At 43.2% G+C, this 17,098-nt stretch overlaps 1 protein-coding gene across 5 annotated transcripts in view; it reads left to right on the top strand.

Annotated features, from left to right (window-relative positions):
• The window catches only part of LOC140725742 (glutamate-rich protein 6-like), a 76,971-nt gene that overhangs the window by 36,593 nt on the left and 23,280 nt on the right, over positions 1 to 17,098 (top strand). For all 5 annotated transcript variants that reach the window (XM_073041596.1, XM_073041594.1, XM_073041593.1 and 2 more), the window contains 5 exons: positions 564 to 631; positions 2,210 to 2,344; positions 6,314 to 6,391; positions 8,541 to 8,633; positions 14,485 to 14,645. In XM_073041596.1, coding sequence (XP_072897697.1) covers positions 564 to 631; positions 2,210 to 2,344; positions 6,314 to 6,391; positions 8,541 to 8,633; positions 14,485 to 14,645 — 535 coding nt within the window. The remainder of the gene's footprint in view (positions 1 to 563; positions 632 to 2,209; positions 2,345 to 6,313; positions 6,392 to 8,540; positions 8,634 to 14,484; positions 14,646 to 17,098) is intronic.

Here is a 17,098-nt window from a genome sequence, read left to right as displayed (position 1 = left end):
ATTCTTGCTATTGAGGGAGTGCAGCATAGGTTCACGAGGTTAATTCCTGGGATGGCAGGACTGTCATATGTTGAAAGATTGGAGCGACTGGGCTTGTATACACTGGAATTAGAAGGATGAGAGGGGATCTGATTGAAACATATAAGATTATTAAGGAATTGGACACGCTTGGACTTGGATTGGACTTGACTTGACTAGAGGCAGGAAACATGTTCCCGATGTTGGGAGAGACCAGAACCAGAGGCCACAGTTTAACAATAAGGGTTAGGCCATTTAGAACGGAGTTGAGGAAAAACTTTTTCACCCAGAGAGTTGTGGATCTATGGAATGCTCTGCCTCAGAAGACAGTGGAGGCCAATTCTCTGGATGCATTCAAGAAAGAGTTAGATAGAGCTCTTAAAGATAGCGGAGTCAAGGGATATGGGAAGAAGGCAGGAACAGGGTACTGATTGTGGATAATCAGCCATGATCATAGTGAATCATGTGATTTGCTGGCTTGAAGGGCCAAATTGCCTACTCCTGCATCTATTGTCTATTGACTGAGTATTCTGCATTCGTTTCAGAAAACGACAGTGATCTTACTGTCTCAACCTCAAAAGGGAGCCTTGAGAACCTCATTGTTCAAACTGAGGTATGACATCTCCTCCTACCTTAGGTCACGAACTTATCAATCACCCCGATGAGTTATTAACTTTAAACGTTCTGCATAATCACTCAGAGTTGACCTACATGTGCATGTAATGAGAGCTGTATAACTCATCTCCTTCTACCTTAGACCATGAACTTATTAATCACTCCTGTTGTGGACACTTTCTGGAGGTCCAAGATCCGTATGCTCCACGACTGCAGGACTAAATGTGTAAATGTAGGAGGGGACTATGTTGAAAAATAAATGTGCTAGGTTTTCTAAAATTGACTCCTTCTACCTTAGGCTACAAACTTATCAATCACCCCTCGTACAGTGAAATGCATTGTTTGCATTAACGACCAACACAAACTAAGGATGTGCTGGGGGCAAATGTCGCCATATATTTCGCCATCAATGTAGCAGGTCCAGCAGAACAACACAAATAGCAACAACATCAAAACAAAACAACAAAAGCAAAACAAATCCCTTCCCCCACCCACGCCATCACAGGCACAGACAGGTCTCCTACTCCAGTATAGGCTGCTTCTGGGCCCCTGACCTCAAGTTGTTGGCCCCAGCCTGTCAGATTCACAGATATTAGTCTACCGCCCTCCAGACAGATCAACATGGTACAATGCCTGCTGGAAGTACAGCGCTCCTCAGATAGAGACATTGATCTGTAGCATGTTGTAGGCTTTCACTGTGTATCTCAGATAAACAAACTCCTGAGAAGGCATACAGGCTACAACTGCTCTCCCTGGTTGGAATACAATGTGGACTTCATGTCCCCTGAAGTAATCCAGATGTGATCAGTTCCCTGAAACACTGCAGGCCGCCGAGGGTACTTTTGCAGTCCTCAGCTGCTGTAGCCCATCCACTTCAGGGTTTCATGGGTTGTAAGGTCAGAGAAGATCTTCTGCACGCCACTGTTGTCAGCTTGAATCAGTCTGCTATTCTCTGAATTCCCTCGTTAATGAGGCGTTTTCGCCCACAAAAATGCTGCTCATCTGATGAGTTTTTTTTTGTTCCCCCACCATTTTGTATAAACTCCGAAAACTGCTGTGTGAATATCCCAGGAGATCAGCAGTTTCTGAGATACTCAAGCTACCCTGTCTGGCACCAACAATCATTCCAAGGTCACAGTCATTTAGATCACATTTCTTCCCCATTCTGAGGTTGGTCTGAACAACAACCTGAACCTCTTGACCATGTCTGCATACTTTTTTGCATTGAGTTGCTGCCACGCGATTCGCTGATTAGATATTTGCATAATGCACAGGTGCACCTAATAAAGCAGCCACTGACAGTATATGCAAGTAAAATAGATATTTACTTAATCAATGAGCCCTTAACTGGGTGAAGCTATATTTGATTTGTGAGAGTAGATTTGTGTTGATTTGAGCTGTCTATAATGGTCACTCAGGTAGAATACGGGTAATGTCCAAGAAGAAGGTATGTTATAGTGACAAGTGCAGCCTGCTGAAGTTTTCATTTGGATTTGATCAAAGACACTCACTGTTATTATACTGCTTAGTCTCTTCATTGCTTTTTATTAATATTAACTATTTTTCTTTTTTTAAGTTTATTGATGAACTAAAACCTGGCAGGTTTGGATCATGTCTTTACACGCTGCCCAGTATTGGACTCCCTACTATTTTGGCTTATAAATACGAGTCCAGAGAGAAGCCAATAGACTTCAAAGCTTTAAGCCCAGAGGTACTTCATTTTCATGATCATCTCAGCATACAATTGTATGGAATTAAATTTTAGTTGTTGACATTGCCCAGTAGATGATGCTATATTAGTTGAACTAAATGTGAGGAATTAATTCCTTGTATGTAAGAGAGAGACAATTATTAAATTGTTTATCTCCATATTTATGCACTATTTATCCTTGTAATCTACAGACAGACATACTTTATTGATCCCGAGGGAAATTGGGTTTCATTACAGCCACACCAAGAATAGTGTAGAAATACAGCAATATAAAACCATAAATAATTAAATAATAAGTAAATTATTCCAAGTGGAAATAAGTCCAGGACCAGCCTATTGGCTCAGGGTGTCTGACACTCCGAGGGAGGAGTTGTAAAGTTTGATGGCCACAAGCAGGAATGACTTCCTATGATGCTCAGTGTTGCATCTCGGTGGAATGAGTCTCTGGCTGAATGTACTCCTGTGCCTAACCAGTATATTATGGAGTGGATGGGAGACATTGTCCAAGATGGCATGCTAATTTATAATAATTTTATGCCCTCGTGCTGTACTGCTGCCACAAAACATATATTTCACGTAATATGATAAGAGGCATAAGATGAATAGGTAGGCAGAGGTCTTTTTCACGGGTTGAAATTGGCTTCTAGCGGGGGCATCATTTTAAGGTGATTGGAGGAAAGTATAAGGGAGACATGTTTTTTACAAAGAGAGTGATGAGTGCACGGCATGAGTTGGCAGGGGAGTTAGTAGAGGCAGATCTATTAGCAACAGAGCATAGAATATTATAGCACAGTACAGACCCTTCAGCCCACAATGTTGTGCCAACCTTTTAACCTACTCTAAGATCAATTCAACCCTTCCCTTCAACATAGCCCACCATTTCTCAATTTTTCATGTGCCTATCAGAAACTCTAATAGGCACATGAATGATAGAGAAATGGAGGGCTATGTTGGAGGGAAGGGTCAGATTGATGTTAAAGTAGGTTAAAAGGTTGGCACGACATTGGGAGCCAAAGGGCCTGTACTGTGCTATAATATTTTATGCTCTATTGCTAGTAGATCTGATTCGGGTTGGAATCTGAGCCCTGGCGACAAAGCCAGAATTTATTAAGGTAATTGAGTTAAGCCTCTTTACACCTGAACTTAATTCCTTATTCCTATATTCATAGGCTCTCATAATAAAAGCTACCTTGCCCTTCCCTTCCTAATCACTTGCTACACCTGCTTGTTGGCCTGTTGAACCCAGGATGTTCTGTGTCAGAGGCAAGAGTGCCCCCATTACGCTCAGACTGGCATCAATATTCAAAGGGTCAAAGGTTCATTTTATTGTCAATGTATGCATGTACAAGTCTTATGTTTGTCTTCTCCAGATAATCATGAAATGCAGAAAAACCATGGGTGTTGTTGAAATAAAAGGCATCAACCTCCCAACCCCCAGATGAAAAGGAAAAAGAAACAAAACTCACAACCGCCAAAGCACCCCCCACCCCTTCCCTCGCACAAAAATCTAACATCGCCCATGTGGAAAACGGCAGCTAGAGCATCCAAAACCCCAACCCCCTCCCTCACAGAAAGAAGCAATAATAACATCAAACCCTTGCTCACACAGGAAAAACACCAACAAGGATATCAGACCCCAAATCCCCAACTCCTCACAAAAAGTAACATATTGCCCACCCACAAATCATGTACAGATTATGTAATTCCATAATGCAGTTTTAAACCAAGTTGCTGCATCCAATATAATTTGAGTCTCCTTGTCCAAACCCAAAGCAAAGTTGAGGTGAGTGATCTTGTATTCACGTTTCCAATGTGACTGTGTATTTGTTGCTTTCTGACAGGGAAAAATAACTTTTAGATATACCAGGTAACAAACTATTCATTTGGTCCCATTCACAACACTGGTGGAGCATAATTACAATGAGCATGAAACTCCTAAAATACCTTACCTCCTCCTGTAGGAGAAATTCAATGTTCTAAAGTACATGTTGCAGGCTAGAGTTTCTGCTTTTGCACCCAAAAATTCATTTGGCTTTGAGAAATTGTTTCCATTCAAACATATTGTGAGAAAAAGATATGTGGCAGGAACCAGGGCAATTTGAATGTGTTTTAGTGAGAATTCCTTTAAAAAAATATTCCTTGATATGTCTAAGAGTGATAACCTTGTGCAGTTTGAATTCAGTAACATCTTTCTCAGTATCTATTCATGTAGTTAAACGCTATGTCTTTAAAAACAGAGCAACTTAAACAAAACCTAGAATGCTAGAAACATTCAACAGGTCAGGCAGCACCTGGGGAGAGAGAAGCAGGTCACATCTGAGGTCAGCAACCTTTCCTAAGAGGTGAGAGGTGGAAACGGGTAAGGCTAGCCAAAAGGGCTCTGGTGAAAGCCAGTCCCCTGTACAGTGGATACAATGGATTAAAGAAACATTGATGAACTCCAACCAGACCATCAACTTTAGACGATGGAGACAGGAGATCATCAGTGCCTTATGCTTCACTGGAGCTAAGGGCCCAAGAAAAAGAAGAACCCTTCATAGTAACCCTAAAATTGACTGTTTCTTCATGTTTCCAAATTTATCAACAGAGCAAGAGAGCACAGTAGCAAATCAAATCAATTAAAATAAATAAGATAGTTTAACAATCTCTGGGAGACAAATATAAGGAATTTCCTTTTGGAGATGATCTTCACACAATGGCCACTGGAAAGCCCCCAATTTTCCATTGGTGTTGTATCGGAACAATACCCAATCTCTGCTACTCATCCTAATCCCTGTCTGCGGGGCAAATTCCCAGTGAAAATATTTTTTTTAACATGGTAGTACACAAGAGGTGATTCCACATCGTTAGCTTCCCAACAAGGGTGGAATCGGCAAGGAGGTTACAGTGACATGAGCTATACTCGCCTGGGACACATAGGGTCAAATGACTGTAGTGCTTCATTCCTAGCTCTTTGGCCTCTGCAAGAATTTGCTCCCAAATTAGTATGTCATCCCAATGGAGTTACTCATCTGTCCATGTCTCACAAGATTTATGGTTCATAGTTTGATTGCCAGACCAGATAACATTCGAGGGTAGACTCTACACTCAGCAGCCACTTTATAAGGTACCTCCTGTATCTATTAAACTGGCCACTGAGTGTGTGTTTGTTGTCTTCTGCTGCTGTGGCTCATCCACTTTGTTTGGGCCTATGTGTTCAGAGATGCTCTTCTGCACACCACTGTTGTAACACGTGGCTGTTTGAAGTTACTGTCACTTTCCAGTCAGTTTGAGCTAGTCTGGCCACTCTGGTTTTTTTTTCTCATTAGCAAGGCATTTTCACCCACAGCAAAACCTCTTACTATTTATTTTTAGTTTTTCACCCCATTCTCTATAAACTCTAGAGCTGGGGTTCCCCAAACGGGGAAACACAGACCCCTTGCTGGAATTTATTGGTCTATGGCATAGAAAAGGTTGTGAGCCCCCTGTTCTAGAGACTGTTGTGCGTGAAAATTGCAGGAGATCAGCAGTTGCTCAAACCACCCCATCTGGCGCCAACAATCAATCCATGATCAAAGTCACTTAGATTGTATTTCTTCCCTATTCAGATTTTGCTCTGAACAACAACTGAACCTCTTGACCATATCTGCATGCTTTTATGAATTGAGTTGCTGCCACATGATGGGCTGATTAGATATTTGCATTAATGAGCAGGTGTACAGGTATACCTAATAAAGTGGCCACTGAGTGTAGACCAGGAATGGAAAGTTGCCTAGCCAACTTTACAATTCTCTATGCCTTAAGAGAAAAATAACTGAACTTACTAATTTTCAGTATAATGAAGCTGCTGGTAAAGTCAGCATTTTAAAGCATTCTCCTGTCCTCCTTTGAGAAGGTGACTACGAGCCAACCTCCGGAGCGACTGAAATTGCAGATTTGGCGGATTACAGTGTTTATTTAAGTTCTTAATGATATTATACTCCTGTTTAGGTAACAGAGATCCAGTTACAGAAGGTTGCCAAATTTGAAGGTGCTGGAGATTATTGGCTGTGGAACAGGAATGGAGCAGTAAGTATAGATGCCGTGGATCCGAACACAGAGAGCAGACATTCACCTCAGCTCAGTACCTGAGTAACAGCACCAATAACTATCACCGTTCTCTCAGTAATGTTTCACCCCTGAACCCATTCCGAGTTAGCAGGGTCTGATTCACAAGCCACTCCCCAGCTCTGTCAGACTGTTGGAGAAAGTTAGGGGAACAACAGTCACAACAGGGAAAATGGAGAATAGAGCTGATGTTTAGTTGACTTCTTCCGCTTCCTTTCCAGACCTGATGAAAGGTCTCAGCACGAAATGTCCACAGGACCATGAGATGTTGGAGCAGAATTAGGCCATTTGGTCTATTGAGTCTCTTCCGCCATTAAATCTTGGCTGATCCATTTCCCTCTCGGCCCCAATCTCCTGCCTTCTCCCCATATTCCTTCAGGCAGTGCTAATCAAGGATCAATCAATCTCTGCCTTAAATGTACCCAATGATTTGGCCTCCATTGCTGCCTGTGGCAACAAATTTCAAAGATTCACCACCTTCAGGCTAAAGAATATTAACTGTTTACTCCCCTCCATAGATGCTGCCTGAATTCCTGCAGCATTTTGTATGTGTTACTCTGGATTTCCAGCATCTGCAGAATCTCTTGTGTTTAGAATCAAAGGGCTCCTTTGCATTGTGCTGTCTTATCAACCTTTTTTTTATGCCAGGGACCCATACCATTAACTGAGGGGTACGTAGATCACAGGTTGGGAACCCCCACTTTTCATGCGCCATTGATTTCAGAATGAAGTGTGTGGTCAGGAAAATGTTTCAAGAGCCAATTTTAACCCAGTAGGGACCGCCCTGAGACCCACTTTCATAGAAACATAGAAAACCTACAGCGCATTACTGGCCCTTCAGCCCACAATGCTGTGCCGAACATGTACTTACTTTCAGTCACTTCAACATTTGTTTTGAAACTTAGACAATAGTCCTGACAAAGGGTCTTGGCCCGAAACGTTGACAGTGCTTCTCCCTATAGATGCTGCCTGGCCTGCTGCGTTCCACCAGCATTTTGTGTGTGTTGTTTGAATTTCCAGCATCTGCAGATTTCCTCGTGTTTGCTCAATAGTTTTCTCGCCAGGGTTGGTGAGGCCGAAACTAGTGGGCACAGATACAAGATAAGAGGACAGAGGTTAAAAGAGAGGATCAAAACTAACTTCTAGAGAGGTAAAATTTGAAGGTGTGTTTCTCTGAACGGGAAGTTCAACACTTTGAGAATAGCAATCTTACTTCTTTTAATTGTTAATGGGTTGAAGGGAAAAGCCACATTCTTTACCCATGTCTCGTTTCCTTAGAGGGGATGGTGGAGAGGTGCCCCTTATCTGCTCAAGTCCATCAGGGACAGTCAGTGGCAGCATGCTGTGGGATAAGGAGTTCCAAAGCTTTTACCCAGTAATATAGTTACTTCCTGATGAAGGGTCTCAACCCGAAACATGGACGTTCAGTTCCTCTCCGTAGATGCTGCCTGACCTACTGAGTTCCTCCATCATTTTGTCTGTGTCACTCTGGATTACAGGTATCTGCAGAATCTCTTGTGCTAATATAATTACTTCTTCCTTTGCTCCCGTGATTATGATCCAAAAATGGGATAGTACTTTAATGATACAGTGGAGCTTCATTACGGTGTGTCATTCGTACTCCATTGTAAGTCCTTAAGCTTGTTACGCTGCAGGCCCAGAGTGTATTGAAGCAACAGGGTCCAGGTCCGAGAGTGAGGAGCGGCCCACTGTTTGGACAATTTACATGCTAGGCCAGATAGGAAAGGCAGAGTTTCGGGACCAGAGGCAAGGGCTGGGGCAGTTCTGCTTGCTGCTCCGCCATGTTTATTCTGCTGCACTAAACTGAGGCTGAGGCAGCGGCCTGCTCTGCTGCTCTCGGCTTCATGTCCGTGGACTCACTTAAATTCTGAACGCTATTTCAGTACTTTTATTGTTTGCATGATGTTTGTTTTTCTCTGCATTTTAGGTGTTCAGCAGTCTTCTTTTGTTTTAATTTGTTTTGCGGCTGCCTTTTAAGGAGACGAATCTCAAGGTTGAATATTGTGATACCAAATGCACTTTGTACTTTGAACTTTGCACTTAGTTGTAGAATTCAACACTCTGTTTACTCCCATGAATTTTCCTGCAGAAAACCAACGGATTTACTCACTGTCGGTTTTGTGGAAAAATTTTTAAGCCCCTACCTACACATGGGCAAATAAGTGGAGAGACATCCGAACTGGTGAGTAGATTGATAAGGTTATACAGCAAGGAAACAGGCCCTTTGGCCTAACTCATCCAAGCCCACCAGATGTCCATCTGCACTCATCCCATTCATAGGTATTTGGCCCACATCCCCTAAACCTTCCCTATCCATGTACTTGTCAAAATATCTTTTAAATGTACCTACTTCCAACAGATCTTCTGACAGCTTGTTTCATACATTCACTGACCCTTGTATGGAGGAAAAGTTGTCCTGCAGATCCGCTTTAAAGTTCTTCCCTCACCTTAAACCCGTGACTCGGGGTAGGGTAGTTTTAGACTGGGGAAAAGGCTGCCACCATTCACCTGTTTGCAGCCTTCATAATTTTATAAACCTCCATGTGATCACCGCTTGGCTGCTGCATTCCAAGTAAAAGGGCCCCAAGTTTAAGCTTAGTTGTCATTCAACCATACACATGAATGCAGACAAACGAAACGGCGGTCCTGCCAGCAGTCACACACAGCACATTGCACATATAGCAGAATAAAAACATACACTTACCAAAAAAGTATAGCCCAGATCCCCGAGCGTCATGGCCTGTAGATTGGTGGTGCATGGGAAGCCGTTCAGGAGCCACGTTTCTGCAAGATCAAGCAGGCAGCTGCTCCCCATTGTGTACTGTACTAGTACAGCCGCAGATGAGTGCAACCCAGCCTGCCTTCCACGGAGCAACCACTGGAGGGCAGCACCGACGCTAAGGGCCAGCACGGATCCCAGTCTATCCAGTCTGTTAGAGCTCACGCTGGCTGCATGGAATGCACGGCCAGGGGTAGTGATAGAGGCAGGTACATCAGGGACATTTAGGGTAGCCACATAGATGAAAGAAATATGGAGGGCTATGTGTGAGTGCTAGATTGATCTTGGAGTAGTTTAAAAGGGTAGCACAACATTTTCAGTTGAAGGGCTGGTAATATGCTGTGCTATGTTCTTTGTTTAAACCTCTACTCGCAGCAATATCCATGTGAATCTTCTGTGCAATGTTTGGTCTTGACGTTTTCCTTTTTTTTTTTCATTTGAGTATATTTCATAGGTGTTCCCTGCTTTAAGAATATTCGCTTTACACCACTTTGCTTTTAAAAAAGACCTACATTAGTAACCTGTTTTCACATTACAAAGAGGATTTCCGCTTTTACGAAAATTTTTCCCATATAAATTAATGGTTCCTTGCTTTACGCCATTTTGGCTTAAGAAAGGTTCCATAGGAACGCTCTACCTTTGTAAAGGGGGGGGGGGGGAGTCCTGTATTTCTCAAGACCTCCAGTTTATTTTTTTAGAGATGCAGCATGGTTACTGACCCTTCAAGCCCAGTTACACCCATGTGACCAATCATCCTACTAACCTGTACGTCTTTCCAACGCGGGAGAAGCTGAAGCACCCAGAGGGAACCCACGTGACCATGTGCAGAATGTACAAATACCTTACAGACAGCGGCCGATTGAATCCATCTCGCTGTGATAGTGATACTCCAGCCACATTGCAACCATGCTGCCCTAAGTACTTCATTGATTTTGATCATTTCAGTTTAATATCCAGTACGGTGCACAGTCTTAGACACATGTATAGCTGGGGTGCATAAGACTTTTGTACAGGACTGTATTTGTCAACGTGGAGTAGAGGGCAGCTGTGTAAATCTGGCGGGAGCAAAGGACAGTGGGAATGACGAGGGTGAAGTGCCGCTGAAAGGGTGTGGGAGGGGTGCCAGAGAGGGGGTGCCAAGAGCAGAGGGTGGTGTGGGTGCAGACACACCCAACCCTGAGACACCAGGCGAGGTCATTTGATTCCAAACAGTTGGTTTAGCGATCATTACAGAATATCTCTCTGGTGCTTCCCACTCCCACCCCTCTGCCTTCCCCTTTTCCCAACCATGATTCCCCTCTCCCTTCCCATTTCCAGGCCACAATGAGACCCACATCAGAATCGGGTTTATCATCACTCGCATTTGTCAGGAAATTTGTATTTTGCAGCAGCAATAGCAGTACAGTGCAATACATAAAATTACAGTACTGTGCAGACATCTTAGGCACCCCAGCTACATATATGTGCCCAAGACTTTTACACGGTCCTGTATCCTGAATGCCAAGAAGTACTTGAAGAGTAAACACCCCACAGAGTAATGGTACAACACCCCGCAGATTTTTTTAATATACAAAATATCTTTATTACAAATTCGGTGCTATATATACAAAACCGTGACTAACACAATTACTTCACTACAAATGGACATTTCACATTAAACCAAAATGTTTCCATCTCTGTCAATGATGGCAATAACCTCCCCTCCCCCCTACCATGGTCGCCGTGGACTGCACGTGTTCCTTCTCAATATTTACCCGGGCACGAACATACCCCCTAAACATGGCCAGGCAGTCTGCCCAGGCAGATCCTCCCACCACCCATTTCCAAGGCCCATGGATGACTGTTTTCACCAGCCCCAGGAGCAAGTTGACAAGGACATCCTCATCTGTCCATGTCCCCTCCTCACTGGATGACCATATATAAATAGGGTGGGGCTAAAATGTAACCAGAAGGTGAGAAGCAGCCCACGCAGATATCAAAAAGGGGCTGCAGCCTCACACACTCCATGTACATGTGGTACACGGTCTCCTCCAGCCCGCAGAAGTGACATGCGGCTGGGAGATCAGTGTACAAACTAAAGAACTTAATGCAGGGCACTGCTCTCTGCAGCACCCTCCAACCCAGATCCCTCAGGTGCATGGGAAGAACTCCTTCATAAAGCAACCTCCACTGGGGACCCCCTCACCGCCAGGTGGAAAGACTGACTGCCATGGCATGTTGGGATGGTGGACAAGGGCTAGAAAGTGGAAGATGTAGTGCAGCAGCCCATAGAGGTACCTCCTACTTGCATCCCTGAATGGGATTGTGGGTGTCGAGGAGAGATGGGTCAAGTTGTGTGGACTCGGCTCTCAGATAAGATTGTAGGGCCTGGGCCTGACAAGCAGCTCATTCTGAGTCATTCCACACACCTGAGCCACACTGACATCCATTGAGGTAGGGCAAGGGTCAGTCAGGACTCCATCGTCTTCGAGACTCTTAGTAGGTCCTGATAGAATCCTGTAGACTCTGCAAAGCAGCACGGCGGATGCCTGCCGGTGGTAACCACATCTCTTCATGAAGACAGCAGCTCCTCCGGAGAAAGAATGTCACCACACGTGCCACCTGGTGGGAGAGTGCTTGGCATACAAGAATCTCTGCAGGGTCCTGTTAGATTTTTCTAAAGCGCCATCTTTTTTTTTGTTGTTCTTCCTTTAGTTCATAATGTTCTGTATCTGGTCCTTTGTTTAAACTTTAACAATAGTCGATCGTTGCATAATAAGTTTCACTCATTCTTTGGACTCCTAAAAGAACCTGGGGATCAGAAAATCACCAAGATCCGAAAATAACAGTAGAAATTATTCATAATTTACAGAGAACATAATCAGTAAAGCACCCAGCATTATCAAAGACTCCACCCATCCCATAATTCTCTTTGCTCTGCTCTCCAATTGGACAGAAAATACAGAAGTCTTAAAGCATATATGACCAGTCTCAAGGACCGCATCTACCCCACCGCTTTCAGACTATTAACACCATCCAGCCCAAGATCTTAAGGCACAAACTAACGGAGATGGGAGTAGACTCTCACATGGTGGATTGGATAGTGGACTACTTGACAGATAGACCTCAGTATGTGCGGTTGGGAGACTGTAGGTCTGACACGGTGGTCAGCAGCACAGGAGCGCCGCAGGGAACCGTACTCTCTCCGGTCCTGTTCACCCTGTACACATCAGACTTTCAATATAACTCGGAGTCCTGCCATGTGCAGAAGTTCGCTGATGACACGGCCATAGTGGGGTGTGTCAGGAATGGACAGGAGGAGGAGTATAGGAAACTGATACAGGACTTTGTGATATGGTGCAACTCAAACTACCTGCGTCTCAATATCACCAAGACCAAGGAGATGGTGGTGGACTTTAGGAGATCTAGGCCTCATATGGAGCCAGTGATCATTAATGGAGAATGTGTGGAGCAGGTTAAGACCTACATGTATCTGGGAGTACAGTTAGACGAGAAGCTTGACTGGACTGCCAACACAGATGCCTTGTGCAGGAAGGCACAGAGTCGAATGCACTTCCTAAGAAGGTAGGCGTCATTCAATGTCTGCAGTGAGATGCTGAAGATGTTCTATAGGTCAGTTGTGGAGAGCGCCCTCTTCTTTGTGGTGGCGTGTTGGGGAGGAAGCATTAAGAAGAGGGACGCCTCACATCTTAATAAGCTGGTAAGGAAGGCGGGCTCTGTCGTGGGCAAAGTACTGGAGAGTTTAACATCGGTAGCTGAGCGAAGGGCGCTGAGTAGGCTACGGTCAATTATGGAAAACTCTGAACATCCTCTACATAGCACCATCCAGAGACAGAGAAGCAGTTTCAGCGACAGGTTACTATCGATGCAATGCTCCTCAGACAGGATGAAGAGGTCAATACTCCCCAATGCCATTAGGCTTTACAATTCAACCGCCAGGACTTAAGAACTTTTTAAAAGCTATTATTAATGCTTTTTGAGATAGTGATTTAGATGCATATCATATTTTTTACTGAGTTAAGTATTGTATGTAATTAGTTTTGCTACAACAAGTGTATGGGACATTGGAAAAAAGTTGAATTTCCCCATGGGGATGAATAAAGTATCTATCTATCTATCTATTGAATAGACCTCTTATACAATGAGATGGACTCTGGGCCTCACGGTCTACCTCGTTATGATCTTGCACCTTACTGTTTATCTGCACACAGTACTTTCCCTGTAGCTGTTACACTTTATTCTGCATTGTTGGTGTTTCATCCAGTTCTATCTGTGTATTTTTGACTGTGACAGTGCACAAGGTAAGTTTTTGCCGTATCTTGATACATATGACAATAATAAATGAATACATTAGGCAAATCGAGGGAAGCATAGTCCAAGGTAAAATTATCATTTTTCAGGTCAGTTCAAACATCTTTTCCTCTGTCTGCCTAATAAGTTCTTTATGTGATGGAGCTGAGAATATTTTTGCATGAGTCTGGTATTTTTTTTAGAGATGGAGCATGATAACAGGCCCTTTTGGCCTAATGAGCTTGCACTGCCGAATTACAGACATGTTGGGTGTGCAAATGACATGTTCATCCTAGCAAATTTGGTAATGCAGTTAGAGCCACATATCTAGTTGTGTTGTCTGAAACAAAATGGAATCTGTATTGCACCAGAGTACTTTGCTAATAGTGTTCGAGCAATATTATGCTGACGGAACCCGAGTCCTTGACAGACTGCAGACCAACAGATGAATTACTGGAAGAGTGCCAAGTTCACAGATTAAGCAGTAGGACAGAATGCACTTTGCCCTTTAACTGAAGCGTCCGTAGCTAGCACTTGTGTATAAAGAAGAGACTATACTGTTTTCCCCCCCCAAGGATATCACCACCTCTTGTGCAGTGCTAGTCTTCCCTTGCTGCAAGTTAAATAAATGCACTTAGGATTGATCCACTCTGAATTCATTGTTGTTTATTATAAGACATAGCAAAAAGGTGCTCGGCACTCCAATGTCCTGAGAGCCCTTCAGGAGGTAGTCCTCATCTCAGGAGCCTAATTCCTCAAACACCAATATGGTATTGAACAAGTAATATGTTTGTTGAGTATGACTGGGGATCAGTTTTGGTCGGGGATAACTTGCCTGTTCTTTTTTGAGATTGCACAATCTGAACTAATGTGTCAACCTGAGAGACCAGGGTTTACTTTAATGTCATGTGCAATAAACAGTGACAGTTTTTGAACCTTTAGCATTGTGCAATTATTTTTCCAGCCCTTTTGCTGTAAGCAACATCAGGACTTGTTTGAGTTCCTAATGGACGAGGAGGAGCAACTGCACTTGAAGTTTCAATCGGAAGAGATTGATATCTCACCTCACCTGCCACATGGTAGTTTACTAGAAAGGCAACGAGCCAAGGAGAAAACGGCAATGAGGTAATTTATTGCTTGTGTGTACTGTGCAAAGGTCTTAGGCACATATATAGCGCTAGGGTCCTAAGACTTTTGCACAGTACTATATTTGTCAATGTGGAGCATTGATGTTGGAGCAAAGGATGTTGGGAAGATATATATAGTTCTGTATGTGTGCCTAAGACTTTTGCACAGTACTATATATTCTTCATAGTTTTGTTTAAATCTACCTAAAGTTCACAATGAATCAATCATCAATGATTCATTCAGCCACATTGGTGACAAGTGTCATGGCTAGATTGAGTGATTGCTCCATATTGGCTAACAATATGGGTGCCACTGTAATGTAGCAGTTAGTGTGATGCTGTTACAGCGCGGGATGTCTGAGCTCAGAGTTCAATCCTGGCGGTCTCTGTAAGGACTCCCCGTGGAATGTGTGAGTTTTCTCCTGGTATTCCACTTTCCTTTCACAGTCCAAAGATGTACCAGTTGGTAGGTTGATAAGTTATTGAGAACTGTCCCATGATTAGTCAAGAGTTGAATCGGGGTTGTCAGTGGTTGCTGGGTAATTTTGGCTTGAAGAGCCTATTCCACACTGTATCTCTAAATAGATAAATTCTGATTAATAGACTAATTTAACCCTCAACTGGAGTCGGGTTAAAGAGCAGTAAGAGATTGAACTGGAGTCTGCTAACAGAATTCACACTCCAATTTAGAACACAGAACAATATAACAGAGGATCAGAATCAAATTTATTATCACTGATCTATATGATGTGACATTTGTTGTTTTGTAGCAGCAGTACAGTGAAAGACATAAAAATTACCACATGGTAAAGGTATTATGGTTATTATTTGATTGTTGGATTTATTGAAGATGCCTAAGAGAAAATGAATCTGAGGGTTGTATATGGTGACATACATACACCTTGATAATAATTTACTTTGAACTTTGAAATTACCATATCAATAGTGGAGAAGAAATAAAAAATGAGGTGGTGTCATGGACAGTTCAGAAACCTGATGATGGAGGAAATGAGGCTGTTCTGTGGGTCTTCACACCCCTGGACTCCTGTTCTCCTTGTGGTCAAAGGTTACGGGTAGAAGGCAGGAGTATGGGGTTGAAAGGAATAATGAGTTGACCATGATTGAAGGCAGAACAGAATTGATGGGCTCAATGGCCTAGTTCTGCTCCTGTACCTTATGGTCTTATCCCGTCTGATGATGGTGTTGAGGAGAGACCATGTCTCAGATGGTGAGGTTCCTTACTGTTAGACAACGAAGTTTGTACCACACATGATGCTGAATGAAACTAAATCTCTTCTGTCTGTACCTAATCAATATCCTTCCCTTTCCTGCGTATTCCTGCGTATAATAGCCTCTTAAATGCCACTATCTTGTCTGCTTCCACCACTATCCAGGGCAGCCCGTTAGGTTATGCGCCATTCTTGATGCAAAAAAAAACTTAACCCTCACATCTCCTTTAATTTTCCCTCTCACCTTAATGTACAGCCTCTAGTTCTTGACCTTTCTTTCCTAACAGAAACAATCCTGGATGTCTGTCTTATCAATGACTGTCATAATTTTATAAACTTCTAACATGATAATTAAAATCTGACTCCTGTTCACAAGAAATGGTGAGCATTTCAAGTTTAACTGCTGGTTTGTTCCAAGTTAACTTTCCCACCCTAATTTCAGAATGAGAATCAGGTTTATTATTACTGACATACACCACTAGGCAAAAGGCTTTGACACATATACAGTATATAACCAGGCTGCCTAAGACTTTTGCACAGTACTGTAGTAATCTTATGTATTGCACTGTACTACTGTCACCAAATATTTTTCATGACACATGTGAGTGATGATAAACCTGATTCTGATATGGGTCTCCATTGTGGACTGAGAGTGGGAAGGGGGCAAGGAGAGGGGAATCATGGTTGGGGAAAGGGGGAAGGGAGAGGGGAGGAGCGGGAAGCACCAGAGACACATTTGTAATAACCAATAAACCAATTGTTTGGAATCACATCACCAGTGTCTCAGAGCTGGGTCTGACTGCAACCTCTCTCCCCCCCCCCCCCTCCCCCCCCACCGGCACTCCTTCTCTGCCACCTGCCCCACACCCCCTCCCACAGTGCTCCATCCTTACCATTCCTAACATCCCTTGCTCCCACCAGATTTACAAATTCGTTCTCTGCTCCACGTTGAGAAAAACAGTACTGGGCAAAAGTCTTAGGCATCCTAGCTATATATATGTGCTTAAGACTTTGTACAGTATTGTGGATCATGAAATTTGTTGCCTTGTGCCAGCAATATAGTCAAAACATAAAAAATTAAGTTACAATGAATGAATGACCGAATAGACATTTAGATTGCTAGATAACTAGCGAGAACGTGGAATTGTAAGGTAATGTTTACTGATTCATTGGCCATTCATAAACCTGATGGCAGAAGCTATTCCTAAAACGTTGAATGAGT

Source organism: Hemitrygon akajei, chromosome 3 (assembly GCF_048418815.1).
Source record: "Hemitrygon akajei chromosome 3, sHemAka1.3, whole genome shotgun sequence".
NCBI lineage: Eukaryota > Metazoa > Chordata > Chondrichthyes > Myliobatiformes > Dasyatidae > Hemitrygon > Hemitrygon akajei.
The sequence above is the reverse complement of the archived record's forward strand: the minus strand, read 5'-3'. Positions and strand labels throughout refer to the sequence as shown.